Here is a 20826-nt window from a genome sequence, read left to right as displayed (position 1 = left end):
AAAGTGACTCCTCCCATCTCAGAGAACAATACAATGAGCACTTTATATGAGCAAAACGAGAGATTTGGATGCAGACGTGACTCTTGAGTACAGTTAGTTTGTCACATTCCTCCATATGAACTAGAATACATCACATGCTGCATAAAGGCCTTATAATCATCTAACAAATTAAAAAAAAAAAAAAAAGTTTAAACGTAACACGTGCACGTTTGTCGAGCGCTTACGAGATCAGAGGAGATGTGAGTTTGAAAGAAGTGAGTCCAGGGGAATCAGGGGGGTAACTGGTGTCACCAGACTCTCGGTGTAGTATAGCAGCACTTGGCCGTTATTTCTGTAGCTCCACAGAGGTTTCCGTGGGCTGGTCAAGGGTCTCCCAGTCAGTAAATTCTAAGAGTGTCTGCCGTGTGGCACTGTGCTGATTATGACAGAGCTGCGTTACATGCGTGTGCAGGTAACCACAGCGATCAGTGGCAACCAGTCTTAGAACTTATTGACGGTCCCATACATAATCTTGCCTTTCTATGACTAATGATTCCAGTTCTGAGCCATACCGCAGTAATTTCAGCTTGGTAGATTGAGGTGTGACACTCTGAAATTTTCAGAATAATATCTGCATTTTTTCCGAGAAGAACATCAATAAAGAGCGTTTGACTACCTGTCTAGTGCTGCTGCTCGGGAAACAAGGGACTTCGGCTGCTGTGGTGACATTCAGATGGAATTGTGTTCATCATAATTCATAATAATCTTTTTTCCATAATCGAAAAAAGCACAAATATTACCAACCCCTGGGGTACATGTAGGTCTTGCCATTTAGTCTACAGTCAGCTGACACGATTTCTCGCAGGCATTAATGACCCTCCCAGCACTTTTATCCTTCCTCGACGCTCCCTGCTCTTTACCTGAAGCAGGCTTCTCTGAAGGATCAATGTAGTTATCATCTTCATCTTCGGGGTTAATGTAGTCCTCCTGGAAAGGGATGAGCGCAGAGGATGTAAAAAAAAAAAAAAAAATCAGAAATCATGTTTTTCAAAACAGTGCCACTTCATGCAAAAGGGATTTCTAAAAGACAAAGATAAAAAGCACAGAATTATTTCTTTGGATGTGAGCAGTATGTCCGTGGAAAGGTAACGTGCGTAGTTTACTACCATACGTACGGTACAATGTCAGTGAAATTGTACGTCAGGCTTTAAACGGTTAAAGAACAGGAGTTATGATGAAACCGCTGCAGGATCAACGTATGTGGGGCTCGGAATATATATGTAACTTGAACAGAATAAATGTAAATCGAAATGCAAAAAAAAAAACATATTGGTGTGTCCTAGCTGGTGGAAAGTGTATATTAATATGATAAGGATAATTTAACGTTGCAGAGCTTATCTTCCACGAAAAGCGTTTACGCAAACTGCTTTCCTATTCCCACCAGCATGTTTCCAAAACGTAAATATTGGTGTATGGCGATAAGGAGAGCGTAATGAACGCATCGCTTTCCCGGAGTCCGGAGAGAGCAGGTGAAGTTACATCATCGTTGTCGGGCCGGACAGCAGCGGGCCTCTCCGGGGGGAGGATTGGTTTCCGGGGGGGCTGGACCGGCCTGTCTCCCGGCCTGTCGCCCGGCCTGTCGCCACGCCTGTCGCCACGCCTGTCGCCGCTGCTCTCACCAGGCCTGTCTCGGCTGTCTGGGGTGGAAAGAGTGAAGAGCGGCGAAAAGGAAGGATTTGCATAACTCGCAGAGCGAAAACGACAGTTTCCACCGAGAGCTCGAAGCAGGAAAGTTTGAAGCAGCGCAAATCGCTCCATCTTCATGTTAACATTTTTTTGCTTTACGTTGCTCAGACCGATTCGTGCCTTTCAACGTGCCTCTCATAGCTGTGACTGAAACGTCTGAACATCCCATCAATATTGCCTTGACTTGTTGTCACAGCAAACAGGGACGTGGGCGGTACTGCTGTGTTAGCAAAAAGTAGCGGTCTGCCCAGGAGTGGAATTATGGGTAATTTGGGGTGTGTGTCTCTAAGTGGAAGCTGCTAGTTAAAAGTGTGTGGGAGGGAGAGAGGAGCGCTTACCTATGTATTCACCTTTGGAAAAGGGTGCGGATGAGGCGGGAGGGAATATCCTCTTGTTCCTCTCGCAGGGGGGCGGCTCGTAGCTGTCATCGTTGTTCTCCTGCGGATCCTCGTACGTGTCGCTGTCCTGCAACGAGCGCCGGCGTGCAGAGTCACAGGAAACAGAGCTCGCCGCCTACGCTTGAATTCCCCAACGTGGTCCCCGGGGGGCGGCTCGCGGTTCGGCGAGCCGCGCCAGTTCCCCTATCGCTCATCACGGCAGCGCTCTTCTCTAATTCGCTCGTGCCGTTAACATGCTCGTGGAGCTCAAGACGGAGAAGAAACCGGGACTTGACTTTCGCGAGTTCGAAAGGGCAGCGGCGGGCAGCGGCGGGCAGCACGAAGTGGCCCGGTAAGAACACGTCCGAAGGGCAACGTGTTCGATCGCGGCGAGCGCGCACGTGGAAGTGACACACGCGTAGCCCGACCGTTCCGCTCCGAGCGAGAGGAACAGCCAAGTTCCCGTTCCGAAAAGGAGTTCTCATAAAAAGAGAGCGATAAAATCATAAAAAGGCGACAACCATTTAGACGGCGAACACAATTTTGGCTCCTCTGTTTTTCGCCTGCTTCTTTCCTGCTTCGTTGACTCGTCAGCAGCAGGTTGTACAGACACACTCTGCTCTTCCACGTCTAACCGGGGAATTATTATGAAAGTGTCACTATTACAATCATACTTTGATACTTACAAACTCAGAGCCCGACCACTGGTCACCCTCCTGGTCATCATCTACACACAAGAGAAAACAGTTTTTTCCAACCAGACACCTTAAAAATGACTTTTTCTTCATTAGTAGAGCAGCAGCGCGTGAGTGCAAATATGAAGTACAGCCGACATCATGGAACACACTGCAATTACTCTTGTATTTTCATTTTCAGGTAACTTTCATTCAGCATCAAACTGCGTTATTAGCTCGACTCTGGATTGTTTTGAGGTCGACGGTTTCTTATCGAGTCCGGTGGTAGGTGAATCCAGGCTACCTTGTCTCACCTCGTAACACATCTGACAACACGCGGGCTGCTTTCTCAACCTGAACACCTGTGTTATTTCTCTATTGTAATGAACCCGGGGCAGCTGCTAGTGCAGCGGTGGGAGCTACTACCTCCCAATCCAAAGGTTGTAGGTTTAATCCCCACCTCTGGCTGTAGTACCGCTGAGCAAGGTACTTACCCTGGAATTGCTCCAGTAACGTTACCCAGCTGTGTAAACAATTGTAACCTTAACATTGTAAGCTGCTTTGGAGAAAAGTGTCAGCTAAATGAATAAATATAAACGAAGTGGTCGTTTCCCTTCGTGGCCTCAAGGGTATCAAGTCTCAAGCTTGCGCGGTCTATACTGGCTGAGCAGAACAGCTAAAGGACACACTTTTCCGTTAGCGAATGTCGACATTTTTCTTACCGGGACTGTAGTCCCTGACAGGCACCTTTGGTGGAGGTTTGCTTTTAAATCTGCAATTAAATGATAAAAGTCAGAAGAAATGAATAATTTCATGACGTTCATGGACATTGAGTGTGGCAATGAACTACTGATAACTCAAGCCAGACATGATCTGTTTCCAGCTACATGTATTGAGCAGCATAACAATTTAATGTAAAAAGAAGGTTATAAACTAATAAGAAAAAACATGATACCGCTGATTTATAATGATTAGGGAGAACTTGGGAGTGGAAGCCTGCAGGTGTAAATACCTATTGGCCACCTGCTGTAGCTTTAAGAAAGGAAATTCATCTCAATTCCTTTTGCAAATATTAAACTCTACGTGTGTGTGTGTGTGTGTGTGTGTGTGTGTGTGTGCGTGCATGTATATAGTATATATATGCATGTATGTATGTGTGTGTGTATGCTGGTAAACAGTATGTTGCAGTGATAATGATTCCGCATAAGGATACGGGCAAATTCATTGTGTCTGGTTATAAATCTAAAAACAGGGCATGGAAACATTAGTGCCGAAGACACAAATTTAGCTAAAGCATGCTTTATTAGACCGTTAGAGAGAGCCTTTCATATTGCTTTTCAAACCAAAAGTCTATGCTTTTAATGGCAAGCTGAATGAAAACACGGGTTAGTTTCCGGAAGAGCTAGTTTCTCTCCAATGTTAGTGCACGTGTCGGGCAGAAAGGAATCAAAATGACGTTATATACTTGCTATATGATAGTGATGATAACAAGTGAGGTTATTCACATTCAGCTGGAAGAAGTGAAGACAGTTGCGTTAACAATTTAGTTCACATTCAAGTTGTGCTCCTTGACGGAAAACGTTCGATGACGTCTCCAAACCGAATTTTTTTTTTTAAACTGAATTTCAAACGGCCCTTTTCTTTTTCGTTCACAAGGAGCTGAACTTAAAAATCCATTAGCTGTCAGATGTTGGAAGCTGCAAGAGGTCTTGGGCAGAAGGTGACAATGGCACAGCCCAGAAAAACCCCAAGACCAATGTCAAAGTGTCCATCTACAAGAAAGATGCACAGCCACTGCTCTTAGGACATAAAGTGACCATTGTGGTCTCCCTCTCCCACAAGCAGCCACATCACTGCACTGGAGCCCTACAACTACACTTGCCCTTCTTCTGAGATGTAAATCGCCAAACCGCTCGAAATAGCAGCAGCGGCGGCGGCGGCAGCAACGTCGTTTCCTTATCTACTCTGGAAAGCAATGCTGCCCACCTCGATGTCTTCATTCGCCTAAAGACGCCCCATACTTCCATCTCATGAGTGTTTGGCAACACGTCTCTCTTGTCTCAGGTCTTCGGGCCACTTATAGCCATCTGCTCTGTATTATTATGTGCATGCATCATATTTCATTTTACTTCTATATGCAGTCACATACTGTTGCTGTTAAACAGTAACCAAGTCCCTCTTTGTCATCTTTCAGTAATTTCCACCCTGCCTTTTCATAGCTTCTTAAGTTTATTTTATCTACAATACAGCTTTTCTGCATAAGAAGTCTTTCATCATTAGTTTGCTTGTTGGTCTAAGTATACATTGGGCTCTGACGCCGCACTTTGTGCAGTATGATGTAACCTAGTACGGTACTACATGAATGGGGCTGAACCTGGAACTTGACACCGCGGTGTGAATGTGGCGTTAATGGATGGACAGGCTGGCAGTTAGAGAGCAGACTGATTTGAGAGCATGCGAAGTTGAGTTGTGTCAGAGCTGAGGAAGCCAAGACCAAATCGATGCCATGGCGACACTTGCGGGTTTGTCGCTAGGCAACTTGACAGCCCATGTGATAATGACAAGTCTTTTCATACCGGTCCCATGTATTTCTCCCAGTTTTGCGTATAAAAGCTGCTTGTTCATTCTGAAACCTGCATGTTAAAAAGAAGGAAGGGTGAATTTCTTTTTTTGCTGTTGTTTTAAAATTAATGAACATGTTTGCAATGAAGGATTATTTAAAAGGTGCAGATCTGTGACATGCAGTATATGACAACATGTACATCATCGCTTAAATCCACCACAGACATAGATCGTAAAACATGTAATTTTAGAAAAACACTGTAAAAATGACTGCTTAAATGTAACTTAAATAAATAAATATAATACTGTGTGTTCTCTTCATTAAAACGAACCCATACGAATCGTGAAGACTAGAAGATGAGGATATATACTGTTAGTTTCACAACCAGTTATCGTGAAATCCCACCTTTTCCTAGATTATGTCTGGTAGCGTAGTGGTTAGTGCTACTGCCTTTGGACCCAAAGGTTGCATGTTGGCACCTCACCTGTGGCTATAGTACCCTTGAGCAAGGTACTTACCCTAAATTGTTCCAGTAAAATTACCCAGCTGTGTAAATGGGTAAATAATTGTAACCTCAACACTGTATGTTGCTTTGGAGAAAAGTGTCAGCTAAATGTCCAAATATGATCAATGGAGTGTGTTGAGCACATTTAAATTTAGTCATTCCTAACTTGTGAAACTTGAACTCAGAACCATTTCCATTTATGTAAACATCATTTGACACAGTTTACATGTGTATCAGTTCACTTGTCTTTGTCTCCTAATCCCATGCGTCTCAGACGTACTGACAGACACCGGGGGGTCGTAGGCTCCTGATCACCATTGACACAAGAGGAAGTGAGAGATAAGAGCATTCACACCGCCAGTTTTTCTTAGGTCTATTTTGAGCTGCTGTCCTTTAAAAGGCACCTCGACCCATAAATGTGAATTGAAAGAAAAGAGGAATTATAACCCCCGCACGTCTCATCTCTTCTTTTTAGTTTCCTTTCTCTAAAAAAAAGAAACACTACATAATTCTGTAAATCAGAATGCAGCTGCATCTGGCATCCACCCATATATTTTCCATTTGACTGTCTTTCTCAGTTTCAGTATTATTTCTCTGCCTCTGTCCAGACTTGTTCTGAACAAAATTAATAGTGAAGTGATGAGGATGTTCATACTCCAGAAAAATTCATATTCATCAAATCGTAAACACAGACAGCAAGTTTAAATGGACTGCGGTCTGACTTGAATATGATAGCACTTCCCTTTATGCCCCAAGTAAATGAAGCTCAATTTAATGAAGAAAAATCTTCCTCTTCAAGACAAGATGAGCAGCGCACTTTTCAGTGGTGTCTGGAAACACGAGGTCAGAAGGGAACCCTTTGGCAGTGTCCTTCAGTGTGTGCTTCAGAAATGCAACAAATGTTTCCTCCAAGGACTGAACAAAGCTCACCTCTTCAGTCTGTTCATGATGCTTCCATCATTCTTCTTGATATCCTGGACCATCTTCTGGAGCTGCCTGGAAGACCATTTGTACAAGGGGTTATATAAGGTAATCACCTCCAGGATCTCTGCTCCTGGGAAGAGCTGAGAAATGAAGCCAGCGATGAGCGTTTGGCTCAGCATAAACACTCCATGACAGGTCACGTAAACACAGTCCGTCCGAGTACGTAGTTTCTATCAAAAGTTGTGTTTTAGGAAAACACGCAATGTGAAGATCTGCTTCCAAAATTCTGAACTCACTGCCTTCCAAGAGTCTTAGAGAACTTTTAAGTGGCGAAAGAAAGACATCCTCACGCTACGGGGTGGCAGGTCGTAGTGGTTCAGGCTTCAGCCTGGCAGTGGAAGGACCCAAGTTGGAAACTCACCTCCCGCCCTCTAAAATGGTACCGTACCCCAACTGTACTGGGGTAAATAATCGGACGTAGCTGTTAGAGAGCGCCTGTTATATTGCTTTTCAAACCAAAACTGGTTGGTCGACAGGTTAGCTCATTTCTCCAGCATGGGCTCACATTCAAACTGTGGTCCTCGACACAAAACATTGCATGGTGTCTCCAGACCCTTCACCTTCTCGGAGACAAGGACAAAACTCATCCTGTCCCTACTGCACTGTGTTCTGACGCAGATGTGCGGCCTCTCCCGAATCCTAAACACGCGAGAGCAACGCTGTGGTTAAGGTCACCGTGATGTGTTTTCTCGAACTCAGTATGTTCATGTTTGGACCTGGATAATGGGTCTGTTGCTGCGATTTGATTACAGACAGAGGAAGATATATATTTATGATGCTTTATTACAACACCTCAGTCGGCCTGAGTCACTCCCCAGCCGTGGCCCGTCTGACCCCTCTCTGCGCCTCACATGACTGCTTGTTTGAAGCCATAAACAACAGATTACGTCACAGCACGTACCATATTATTTACACAGGGCACACTAACAGGTTTAACCTCTTCAGCATTTTAATGTAGACAACCACACACACACACACACATTTTCAGAACCGCTTGGTCCATATGGGGTTGCGGAGAACCGGAGCCTACCCGGTAACACAGGGCGTAAGGCCGGAGGGGGAGGGGACACACCCAGGACGGGACGCCAGTCAGAGAAATAATTGAATGCACTTCTCACAATTTGAAATGTCTGAAGCTTTTAAATGTGTGAAAATTCAAGCTTGTAATAACAGTTTCTTAAAGGACTGTATACATAATAGAAAAACACAACAAATACTTCCTTGGTTTAAAGACTTTGTGGTGCCTGTTATAAATTGGAGGGTGGTGCGGTGGGTTGGACCGGGTCCTGCTCTCTGGTGGGTCTGGGGTTCAAGTCCCGCTTGGGGTGCCTTGTGAGGGACTGGCATCCCATCCTGGGTGTGTCTCCTCCCCTTCTAGCCTTATGCCCTGTGTTGCCGGGTTAGGCTCCGGGTCCCCGCGACCCCGTAGGGGACAAGCGGTTCAGATGGTGGGTGGGTGTGTGTGTGTTACAAATTGCATAGCTTCTATGTAATTTAGTTTCAAAGTGACACGGCAATGAAGTAATTCACAGCAGTTCTGCTACAGTTACTAGAGTTTTCACTCAGTACACTGGCAGACGGTTTTGCAGTGTCGTGTTGGAGTCTTGCGCTCGAAGGATATAGGTGTGAATCCTGCTCCTGCTGTTAGACCCTTGATAAAAGTGAAATTACCATCTATTTACTAATGATAAAGAACAGACTTTATATTAAGTAATCAATTTTATAATTAACCCACTAGTAAGGAACACCATATACTGCATGAATTACGTCCTACGAATCCGTGAAACTTACATAAATTAATTGCTTTAGAGAAACAAGAGTCTACTCGCAACATGACTAGACGATCAATAAATTTGTGATTTTAAAAGTCTGGTGTACCATGAAAGCCCTGTTCTTTTCAGGAATACTACAGTACACCTTCTGTAACTTTTATATAAAAACGAGAATTTCGGTGCAGTGAGTAGTCATGAAAGAGCTATCAACTTAAAAAGTAAGATGAGAGACCCCCCCTAAGAGCCCCTCTAAGGTCCAATATACCATACCTGATCTTCTCAGTTGCAGGAGCAGTGAATTTATTTAGTTTGTCCATTCTTCACGAGACGAGAAGCCGGCTGCCCTTTCTGTTCCAGTTCTCCTCAAGGATGGAGTTCGCCTTCGAGCTGCACGCCGACGGTGTACGTACCCTACGCTGCGCCACGAGGGAGCTGCAAAGTGCCCACAGCCCTCCACAGCTGCCTCTCATGAGACAGCACACTTCCTGAGTTGCAGAGCACGGCCCACAAGGCGTAACTTTTAGTGAGACATGACTTTTCGTGTAGGGCAGAGAACACGCACATGGGTGTGAGCTGAACTGTGATGTCTTTACACACTGCAAGCATGTGCCGTTACCGTCTGTGCTCCTTGCCCACTTTACGGTCATATACGGTCACCATGTCAGCAGGCAAAACTGTCCCAGCGAAGACCCGTTTAGACAGAGTTGCCCACGTGGCACCTGTCGTCTGTCTTAGTTCGTGAGTCCATGAATGTTCGTGCCTCCGGGAACCCGCTCATTTTTTGCCCTCCTGCATTCTGTACAGTTTCGGTGCGAAACCAAAGCTTTTTAAATTGTTTTCCATCTGCAGGATGAAGCACTTCTGCTTTTTAGCTTTCTATTTCACAACACATAAGTAATGCAAATGTTCAAGTCTGTCTCATTGCTGAACTGGAAAGTAACATGATCAACTAGTGAACGCAAACATGCAATCTTAACGTAACTCTTCTAGTGACGCGTTCTCTGTGAGACATAAGGACTGAGCCCTTAATGTGGCCTCGGTTACTGACCACGTGAAAGTAACCTCATCTGAGATTCACATTAAACAGTATATAAACAGTTAAAAAAAACTGAATATAGAATCATAAAAAGGATTAGCAAAACAGGCTTAATTATTTTAATGTATAAAATGTATGCTTTTTCAATATTTGCTGTTTTAAAGTATTCTGTATTTTCTCTGATCTCGCTGCTGTTTAGTTAGTTTTTGCTTAGTTAATTTTCTGAAGTCAGGTTATATGCAGGGTAAATAAATTAAGCTCATTTTATGAACATGATTACTGACTATCCTAATAGTTTTGTCTACAATTTTATTTGTAAGCATGTGTTCGTAAGGCTTCCTTCCCTTCAGGTGCTGTGCTTTCCTCCCAAAGTCAAAAGGCATGTGTTTCAGGTTCAACGGGGACCCTATACAGCACGTGGGGTGAGCCAGCGTCTGTGTGTTTGTTTGTGGTCACCTTGTGATGGACTGGTGTTCCACCCAGGGTGTACCCTACCTCGCCTACTGTGCTGCGATTCCCGCACTGCCTCTGGGCTACTGCATCCCTCACACACAAGCGGGTTACGAAAGTGAGCGTGATGGGTGATGAACTTGACAATAATAATCCTTTCAAAATTGCTGATTTCAGTGAAAGCAGTCCAGGCGAGTGAAGCTTATTTGCTAACAAAAGAGTAACATTGAATCCGTACTCAGAACTACAGGACCGTAGATGAAAACGGCGTTGAAAACGTGGCTCCGAAGGCGCTACGAGCAGTGCTCACACACACACGCTGCTAGTCATTGTGTCCCCGCTGTCATGTTTTACACAAGCATATAATGTACAAATACGACCTGCAGGAGGCGCCGTGAATCCTACTCGGCCCGCTGTACAGTGCGAGTTTCACACCCTGCCGTTGTTTGTGGTTTCTCTCTTTTCTTTCTTTCTACAAGATGAACAGCGGAGGCCTGATCGCTTCATTGTCGTGCCGCTGAATGGGCAAAGTGATTGGAAGGACGACGACTCGCAGGTTGTTCGCTCATATTGTGCAATTGCGCTCCTGCTAACGAAAAAGAAAAGCTCTTTTTAGGCAGAGGAAAGGATGTAAGAAGAGAAAAAGGTATTTCCTATTTTACATTAGAGGCAGACAGACAGACATAGATAGATAGATAGATAGATAGATAGATAGATAGATAGATAGATAGATAGAACATGAAAAGATGAATTCCACTGATCTTCACCCTAAACGCAGTGGGAAATGATTGCAGGTGGATTATAATTATATTCTGCAGCCCTCTTTTTGAGGATGTGTCTGGTTGCCCAAGTGCATCATGGGACTATTTTGTTCTGAACACAAACAGGTGCGGAGAAATGCTGAAAAGAAAGGGAGCGACGGCGGGAGGGGCCGTTTTGAAGCCGAACCATGTGTAGAAGGAAGTACTTTCACGGCATTTGCCAGAAAAACAAGGAACTTTGGCAAAAGCAGGCTGGAGGCCAATACTGACTGTGGATGTTTCTCTCTCCAGTCTCATCAGAGGCTCTTCGCAGAAATCCCAGCAACGACTTACATGGACAACGGCGCTGATTCTAGTTGCAGCAAAGTCACTGCCGATGTATATGAGGATGAGTTACAGTAGCAGGGAAAACTCTGAGTCCACTTGTGGCAAAGTTCTTCTTTGTACGCAAGGAATTTAATTAACGTGCTTAATTAGCGGGTAAAAAATACAATAAAAACGCATGTGGCTCTGCGAAAAAGCTAGAGTGTCGTGGCCTTAAGCTGTTACTTTGAGACAAAGTGCGCGTTTCATGGCACACTGACAACTTATTTACCCCTGTAAGTTACCTTGAACAAAGGCACTAACTACTTTATAGTTATTAGTATTACTGTTATTATTATAATATTCAAGGCAAGTGAGGTTATAATAATAACAATTTGCTTCAACTATGAGTGCGGCGAGTCCGATTCACACATACGACTTCAAAACAGACCTTTCGACACAATGCAGTGATTTTTTTTTCTATTCCTTTAATTCCACGTTTGAAACCACAACACCCTGTAAGCTCTGCGTCCAGCTGCTTGTTTGTTCCGCTTGTTTCTGGTTATTTTAAGGGACAGAACACGAGGCACCGGGGCGAAGTGGGTGAACCGGGCCGAACGAGTCGCCGAAAGAGGCGCCGCCGCGACAACGAGAGCTCTTGCGAAAAAGGAGCGCATTACAACAATCAACCGACAGTTGTTTGGTCAGTGCCGCGCTCTAGACTAAAGTGCTTAGTTTGGAGAAGCCAAGAGTCCCTTTTGGAGAGCCGGTGTAAAACATCGCACTGACCCGTTTCCCGAACCTCGCACGAGCATTTCGAACAATGCCTCGGCTGGCATTTCGTACCTCGAAAGGTGACTCATCTCTGCGGCGAGCCGCTCGGTCCGCGTTTCCCGCCGACGTCAGTTTCCCAGAGGAGGCCAGAGGCCCGGGCGTCGGTTTCCCCGAGCTTTTCCCAGGTCTCAGCAGCGAGCGGGAGCTGTGCCTGCAGGGCGAAGGGAGCTGCCACTCGGGCCCTTTATGTGCCACATAATCATTAACTGAGCGGAAGGGGAACTTGTGCACGAGTGGACGCTCGGACCGCACGGCTCACGTGAACTCTCCACGCCACTTATCGTCCCCGCTAAAGACATGGCAGGAACACAGCCGAACGCAACAGGAGAATGAAACGCGTCCCGGGTGTGTGCCAAGAGTGTATTTTCGGCTCCCCAGAACCTCTCGGCTTCAGCCACGTCTGCAGAAGTAGATTTTTTTTTTTTTGCCAACCTGTATATCTGGGCTTCAAAGTTCACATTATAAGGAAATGTGGTATAAAATGCCCCAGATGGCCAACACCACACACACACACACACACACACACACACACACACACACACACACACACACACACACTTTGTTCACGTCTATCTTCAAAGGCCTGCGTCAGCGCTCACACAATCTCACACATTGCACAGCGGTCCTTTAAAGAGAAAGAAACTTCTTCTTCGCCCCCCGCAGTGAAACGGGGGCTTCCAGCTCAAGGGTGTTTTTAGGACTCCGACTTAAATGAGAAGGAACGTGCCGTGTGCGTGACGTGAGCTTTATGCTTCGAGATGCTGGGCGGGGCAGACGGGCAGAAGGTGTGTGTGATACTTACGGCTGGTGTATGACGCTGAATCTGCTGAGGTCTCTGCCGGACAGGTTCTGCGGAAGGAGAAACGGAGCAACCGTCAGATGGCCCCGTCAGAATAAGCGTACCCACATACACGCACCAGCTGGCGGATGGTGCGGCGAGTCAGCCCTCTCTTCTTACACCACGGTAAACTTTCTGGAAAACATCCGCGATAAAGACGGTGGTTTTTTTTTTTTTTAATTTTTAATGAACCGGTTGGGCTTTGACGAGAGAAGCAAATGAACAAAACGTGTAGGTGTAATTATCATAAGCTCTATGGATCATTACTCCGGTGTTATTCAGGGATCTGGAAAACCCCGCACCTCTCAAGTATTTCTTGCTGTGACACGGTGACCCTCGAAGAGACGTGACGCAGACACGCTGTATTTCTGCAGTGCCACTTGTACCGCTTTGACCACACAGAGTTCCTCTTTTTCTTTGGGGACCTCAGTGCTACAGGTGTCATTAAATGCCTACATTCCTCATGCGCACTGGTGTGCAGGTTGATATTTGCAGTTTGACATCACAGTTGCTGAATTGTGCATCCTGTGTACAGCACTGGTCTTATGATGGTATTCGTAAAATAATTTTAATACTTTATCGAGGCCGCGAATCATTATCATGGGAGTTTTTGGAGAATCGAATAATCTCATACTTTATCAGTCACTTTGTTCTAATGGGACAGGTGGCACTGCGGTAGTCAGTGTTGCTGCCTTTGTACCCAAAGGTTACAGGTTCGAATCCCCCTCCAGCTGCAGTACGCTAATCCCAAAAGACTCCAGTAAAGTTACCCCGCTGTGTAAGTGGGCACAGAACTGTGCTCAGGTTAGTGCTGCAAGTCGCTTTGGGGAAAGCTGTGGGCCGAAAGAGCGACCGGCTGTTCGGAGTCCTCAGGAATAAGAGAACCGGGGACGAGGAAAGAGGTTCCTCTTCTGCACCAGTAGGTGGTGCTCTTTAGTCATGAGCCAGAGGACAGGTCCTCACTTGACTCAGGACAGTCACTCTGAATTGAGCCATTTGGGCATTTCCCTCAAATTCTCGGAGGAAAACGCAGGATGACCGTGCGACCGTGGCTGGACGTTCCGGTCCCACCCGCTTACTGATGAGCAGCAGAGGTTTTAACCCTTTGTGAGGCCGCTCAGCGCACGAGAGTCGCCGTTCGTTGCCCGTGTCCACGCAAAGCGTCCAACGCAAGTCTGAAAACCTACATATTCGCTTTTCCGTCAGAAGATCCCCAGTAACATTTTAGTAGAAAATTCCCTCCTCTCATTGGTCGTGTATAATTTATTGCCATACGTAGTTTTTTACTTCCTGTGCTCTTGCTGTAATGAAGGGAGTGATAAATATATTGAGTGTTTTTCAAAGGCTGTGTTGTGCACATGTTCTCTTTAGTGATATTTTTTGGGAAAATATTAAGTGCCCTGTTTCCCCTATTAATCTTCCCCAAAAATCTGCGGTGAATAAAAACACGAATCCCCGGCTCCGTATCGGACACGGCGCAGCAGAGTCCTGCGGCAAACTTTGCTTTTTACGCAGGTGGGATACGAACCAAAGTCGCCATCTTTTATTTTCTGCCTGGTTCAGCGCTTTTAGTCGTGCGATCCATTAAGTGCTTCTGCTTTGGTTAGGAACACCAGATAAACTGAATTTTTTTTTTTTTGCCTATTCATAAGTGTATGAAAAAATCCTTCAAACATTTTTTTCGGTGCCACAAACTCTTCTCATTTATTGGACACATTTAGGTGCTTTTTACAATTATTCACCCACTGATACAACGGGGTCACTTTTCTAGAGCAATTTAGGGTAAGTACCTTACTCAGGAGAACTACCACTGGAGGTGGGATTTGAACCTATGACCTTTGCCACCACAGGCAGCAGCTCCAACCACTACACTACCAGCTGTCCCTTTTGGGACCTCTTTCCTTACTGCATCACCCAGCCAAGGGGCTGTGTGGCACCAGCGCTACCTGCTGTGCCACTGCGCCACACACTGAATCTGCTCAAATGTTTCATTCAGGCATTTGGAATGAACTCGCTATCAGTCCTTCTGTATCTTAAGAGCAGCTGTTGTGGAAGGTTATGGTGCAGTATGTTTTTACCACGGTTCACACACCCAACATTTGCCAGGAAACAGCAACGAACAATCTCGCCACATACAACGTTTTGTTTTGACATACATATTTCCTTCTGAATAAAGAGCACGTTAAAGTGAACCGAGCCTTTATTCGCTGCGAAAATGTTAATTTACCTCCTCATACCAGACGAAAGCGATTTGCCCTTTTTATCTGTTCACAAGCGCAGCAGGAGGAAACTGTTCTAAATCAAACTTTGCCTTTTGACACTGAATAAAATCTTAAATATCACGTTTACTCGACGCGGACAGCAAAGCGTGTCCCTGCGCCCCGACTCCGAGGACCCTCTCCGCCCAAGGCCGCCCTGCCGCTCGTTTGGACGGGGCGCTACGAAGCTGAACCCGGAGCTGAAACCGGAACCTCGAGCGATTCTCGGGGAAAAAACCGAATCCTGCACATGTGGCCCCAAACAGCAGTGCAGCGCAACAGTATGACCTTTTGTTACAGCGGTAAAGGCAGCAGGTGGAGTAGGCAGAGGTGTGAAAAGACCTGAGTTCAAATCCCTGTTCCTCATCAAGGCGCGCGCACACACACACACTTTCAGAACCGCTTGTCCCATACAGGGTCGCAGGGAACCAGAGCCTAACCCGGCAACACAGGGCGTAAGGCCGGAGGGGAAACACCCAGGACGGGACACCAGTCCGTCGCAAGGCACCCCAAGCGGGACTGGAACCCCAGACCCACCGGAGAGCAGGACTGTGGTCCGACCCACTGCACCACCGCACCCCCTCCACATCAAGGTGTACACACACACACACACACACACACACACACACACACACACACACACACTTTCAGAACCGCTTGTCCCATACAGGGTCGCAGGGAACCAGAGCCTAACCCGGAAACACAGGGCGTAAGGCCGGAGGGGACACACCCAGGACGGGACACCAGTCCGTCGCAAGGCACCCCAAGCGGGACTCGAACCCCAGACCCACCGGAGAGCAGGACTGTGGTCCGACCCACTGCACCACCGCACCCCCTCCTCATCAAGGTACTTATCCTGAATTGCTCCAGTGCAAACTGCCCGGTCGTGTCAGTGCGAAACACAGGTGTGACGGGAGACGTCACTTTGGAGGAAAACATCGGTGACATGAATAAAGTATAAAATGTGTTTCTGCACGTCGCTGCAAAAGTTTTTCATAATTTTTCACCGCTGCGAAAACCAAGGAAACGGCGAATGAGCACAGAAGCCGCGACGCTTATCGAAACCTCGTTTACCCAGGTGAGGAGACACCTCTTTGGAACGAGGTGCCAAATGTGACAAGTGCAGAACCTCGCAGCGAAACTGTCTCTTCATCCAGCGACCTACGCAGGAAAAGGTCTTTCAGCCCAGTGAGGGCGTGCGGCGCCGTCTTCTCAAAGTACATATTCGCGTGATTCTTCGTTCATAGATGCATGTGTCAGATTTGCACACGTGATGACGACCGAGCAGATGAGCGACTCCTGGAAGAGGACGCATGGAGTTACCTTTGCTGTTTGAATCGCTGGCGCAACACAGTAAAGCAGGTAGGATTGCCAACCTCTGCAGGAGAAAATAAAGGACACTTTCGGGTTCTTTTATAGGTAAATATAAGGGGCACTCGTAATTTCTTTGTAGCTAATGTAATATATGTGTAAAAAAAGCAGCCTCTGCTCGACTGAATTAAATGCTAAATGAATCTGATACCACTTAACTCATGACATGCAGTTTTATTATACTGGAAATGTATTTAATCATGGATATACATACACATCATCTGAACCGCTTGTTGCGGGGAGCCGGAGCCCGACCCGGCAACACAGGGCGTAGGGCCGGGGGACGCACCCAGGACGGGACGCCAGTCCATCGCAAGGCACCCTAAGGGGGACTCGAACCCCAGACCCACCGGAGAGCAGGACCGCGGTTCAACCCACTCACTGTGCCCCACTCTATGGATATACATTTGTAAAGTAAAAGTATAAAGAAAACGTGTCTGTGTAATAGAATATAGGAAAAAATAGCTACCGTAATCGTCGGCTGAGGCGGTACACAAAAAAACTGCAAAATTGCTCCAGAGGGTCGTTCCGTCCGTGATTTTCCGTGGACGCGACGGTCTTGTAACTTGTTTTCCGTCGCATACAACTCAACTCCACCGTGAGAGAAAATCCCTCCCGAACAAAGTTTAAATTACAGTTTGCCATCATCATAAACTCGTTCTCCCTCAGTCACTTTGCTAAGTAAGCCCTTCTCTCTCCCATTCTTTCTTATACTTCTCTATTCGTTTTCGTGGTGGACTAGTAGCCATCTCGTACGTAGCTACCTGTCTTGTCCGTCTCCAGGTGGGTCCTTTGACCTTTGACCCTTGACCCTCCCCGACAGTCGGATTCAGACACGCGGCACAGCTCTGTTTTCCTAATCTTCTTTTAACACTTTTTTATTCATACAATAAATCCTTTTAAAAGTCCCTGGGTGTGAAAGTTTAAAAAACGAGACGAACAATCGATTCCGTATGGTTTTAATACAGAACGCAACTCTTATAAATTTTATCCCTTAATTTAATACGGAACGGCTGGCAACCCTGAAAGCATTTTAAAACAGTCACGCAGTAACTGAGCAAAGCAGTAGCACAGTAACTCAGTGACGAAGAAACACGGTAATGCAGTAACTCAGGAACACAGTTTGTAAAAGTGCAGTAAAGCGGTAACACGGTGCTCGGCGAGAAGCAAAAGTGACAAATTGGAGGAGCACCTGCTTCTTCACGATGTCGTGACGTAAGAAAGAACGTACCGCACGCGAAAAGCACAGCGCGACGCGTTCTGGGATTTTCCTTTCCTCGCCTTGTCATTGGAGCGGAGAAATTGTATGGCGTCGAAAAGCACCGGGCCGCAAGCGTTTCTAGGAGTCACGTGACTCCCAGCGCGTTAGCGGTGCGTCCCGCTGCCCGGAGGGACTTTGAGTCGTGAGAATTTTGACACGTGTCGCTACCTTTGGATTGTTCAATCCAGAAGCCTACGCTGCCTTTCCCTGCTGTTGAACTTATTCTCGTACCCACGTGGAGATCGTTGCCCCGCGAAGAAGAGGTGCGAAAGCTACATACGGAGAAGCACGTGACGCCAGCTGGGTCTTATTAGACATTATTCGGGCGACACCTTCGTTCAGAGAGATTTGCAGCGGTGGGTTTGTACTCAGGGGTCGCTCGTTGTTAACGAAGCTCTTTAGGAGAAACACTTCGCTCAAGGGTGCCGCAGCAGGGATGGGATTCGAACAAGGGCTCAGTGGTTGCGAGGTGGCAGCACTAACTACTGTGCCACCTGCTGGTGGTGGTGGCAAGTGCTTTGGAGTTGAGCACATACAGTATCCTTTCCAATACATCTGCATACATTTATTTATTTAGCAGACACGTTTGTCCAAAGCAACTTCCACTGAACTCTATGTAGTGTAACTATCAGCCCACACCTTATTTACCGAGGTGACTTACACTGCTAGATACACTACTTACAATGGGTCACTCATCCATACATCAGTGGAACACACACACTCTCTCTCTCTCTCTCTCTCTCTCTGTCATTCACACACTGTGGGTGAGCCTGAACAGCATGTCTTTGGAGTGTGGGAGGAAACCAGAGCACCCAGAGGAAACCCAGGCAGACACAGCAAGAACATACAAACTCCACACACGCTGAGCAGGGATCGAACCCATGTCTTCTCACACCACCCAGGCACTGCGAGACAGCAGTGTTACTCCCTGTGCCATCATGCCACCTGCTAGAAACATGGTATAAATGTGCTGTATAAATGCACAAATCATTCTAAGTTGTTTTGGTGGAAATAAATCCATAAATGCATGCAGCTCCCATTGTGCTCCACGAGTGTCTGTAGCTGAGACTCTGCTCTGCCCTACAAAGCAGTGGTCTTTTCATAGTCGTACAAGTAGTTTTCATAGGAACCAAGTTGTCTGGGAAACAATTTATTTTTTTTTTTAAAAAAAAAAAAGAAAAATAAAATCCTGTTCAGACACGATCTGATGAACCTGCGAGTTGCTGTCAGGAAAGTGGCAGATGGTTGATGAACAAACAGGTCTTGAATATGCAAGAGCAGCAGATTCCACCTCACACAGACACACACACAGGGCATCGGCTTCAGGAGCGCGAGGGGTCACGGCTGAGAGCCGCCCCACTCTTATGACCCCTCCGAGACCGTGGCAGGCTACGTGTTCAGGAAATTTCTCCCGCTGCACTTCCACATGGTTTTTGCACACGTGAATGCACACACACACACACACACACACACACACACACAAACTTGATATCTCCCAAGACAAGATGATTGATTCACTCCTTTGTTGCAGGACCTCAGGCACAAGGGCCAGCGTTTCCCTAACGGTGTCCCTCCACAGAGACGTCCATCCAGGAGCCCCAAGTTCCCCTAGCAGATGTCCTAGATGTCCACCACAATTAAGAGTGTTAGAACCACTGAATCCCTTCCCACATTGAAGAAGGGTCTCAAAATCCACCTCTTTTTGGCCCCCTTCTCTCGTGATGCTCCATAAATTTGCATTAAATCTGTCTGATCATCTTCATCTCAGTTTTGCTGGCAACTACGTGTGGAAAGGGCGCCGGCAAAAACTGTGCTATCAGCCAAAGAACCGCTCCGGCAGTCGCACGTCTGTACCTTCAGCTCTTTGTCTGCTACAGCTGAGAGTTGCTTTGGAGAAAAGCAAAGCAATAAATGTACAGTACGTGTAAAATCTGCCGCAAAAGTGCCAAATTAAAGCTACTTGGGCTGTTAAATCAAAAATCATTTTTTGTAAGAAAGGGCGCAGTAAACGGAAGGTGTTCAATGAGGTGTTACGGGACGTGTTCGAGTATCTACTGCACCGAGGGGCTGTTTCAAATGGCATCGCAGGTGGTCTCTAGTGGAACTAAAGACTTTCGCGAGCCTCGCTCCGTGTTTGCCCGTCCGCTCTAAGTGAGCCGAAAGTCCTGCTTTTCCAGCGTTTCACGCCGGAGGAGAACTCGTACACATGTAGCCTTGCTGTATCAGGGCTTTTTTCAATGTAAAAAAGGCAGCTGGTCTTTGAAGGGAGCCATATGGTAACACTGCGTGAAAATAAGTTCCAGTGTGGCTTGTTTAAAGGCAATTAGTGGGGCAAAAATCCATATTAAATGACTGTTATGCAAGACATTTCCTGTTGACATGGTGGAATGTGATCCTGGATCTATTTTTAATGCGCTCCTGTTTTTTCTCACGGCAGTCTGACTGCGCTCTTAGTCCCGCTGGTGCACCGGGCACTGGGCACCGGGCGCCGGCAGCAAGCATCCTGGGAGGGGAGGGGCAGCTGCTACTGAGCAGATCTGCGAGGTCCCGGCCCCTTTTTGGGGTTCGCGCCGCGCTGCTCTGCTGCATCCAGTGTCGCACGAGTTGTGCAATTAGAAACTCTTTGGTTCACGCGGCACGTGCCAAGGCTGTTGTAAAACGGAAGTTGAGAAATTTTATTTCTTGCTCAGACAGATCCAATAAGAATTCACCAGTAATTCACACACCGCGTGTCAACGTTCCAAAATTAAGTACGGTTAATAAGCTTATTTACAATAATTGGATTAACAGTTGGACACGTTGTTTTTTTAATTTAACACTTCTCATTTTTCTTACTGTACTCTTATTTATTATTTTTTAAACTATTTTACTGTGGCTCATCCTTTGAGATTTCAAGTGGCTCTTTAGCTCAGCAGCGTCATCGCTACGTCTCGGCTCAATAAGCTTCAATAAGCGCAATTATCTGGAAAAGGCCATTCAAACAGCTGGGTATGGAGGAGACAAGTCTTACCAGCAGCCAGCGTCCATCTATTTTCGTGCTTCTCACGGTTTCGGAACATTCAGCCATTCCATTCTACGAAGGTGTAAAGGAAGACACAAAAAGTCACTTCGTTG

General features: G+C 46.4%; 1 protein-coding gene across 6 annotated transcripts in view; it reads right to left on the bottom strand.

Annotated features, from left to right (window-relative positions):
• The window catches only part of blnk (B cell linker), a 31160-nt gene that overhangs the window by 9843 nt on the left and 491 nt on the right, over positions 1-20826 (bottom strand). For 2 of the 6 annotated variants that reach the window (XM_018738160.2, XM_018738162.2), the window contains exons 2-10: positions 20723-20785; positions 12787-12833; positions 6775-6840; positions 5353-5409; positions 3499-3548; positions 2789-2829; positions 2064-2190; positions 1519-1676; positions 900-966 (exon numbers count right to left, since the gene is read on the bottom strand). In XM_018738160.2, the coding sequence (XP_018593676.2) occupies positions 900-966; positions 1519-1676; positions 2064-2190; positions 2789-2829; positions 3499-3548; positions 5353-5409; positions 6775-6840; positions 12787-12833; positions 20723-20785 (676 nt within the window). Of the gene's footprint in view, positions 1-899; positions 967-1518; positions 1677-2063; positions 2191-2788; positions 2830-3498; positions 3549-5352; positions 5410-6774; positions 6841-8870; positions 9678-11996; positions 12349-12786; positions 12834-20722; positions 20786-20826 lie in introns of those variants that run through there. The other 4 variants (XM_018738161.2, XM_018738164.2, XM_018738163.2 and 1 more) reach the window with 4 other exon arrangements.

This window comes from Scleropages formosus, chromosome 8 (genome assembly GCF_900964775.1).
Source record: "Scleropages formosus chromosome 8, fSclFor1.1, whole genome shotgun sequence".
NCBI lineage: Eukaryota > Metazoa > Chordata > Actinopteri > Osteoglossiformes > Osteoglossidae > Scleropages > Scleropages formosus.
This window is presented reverse-complemented; position numbering and strand designations above follow the sequence as displayed.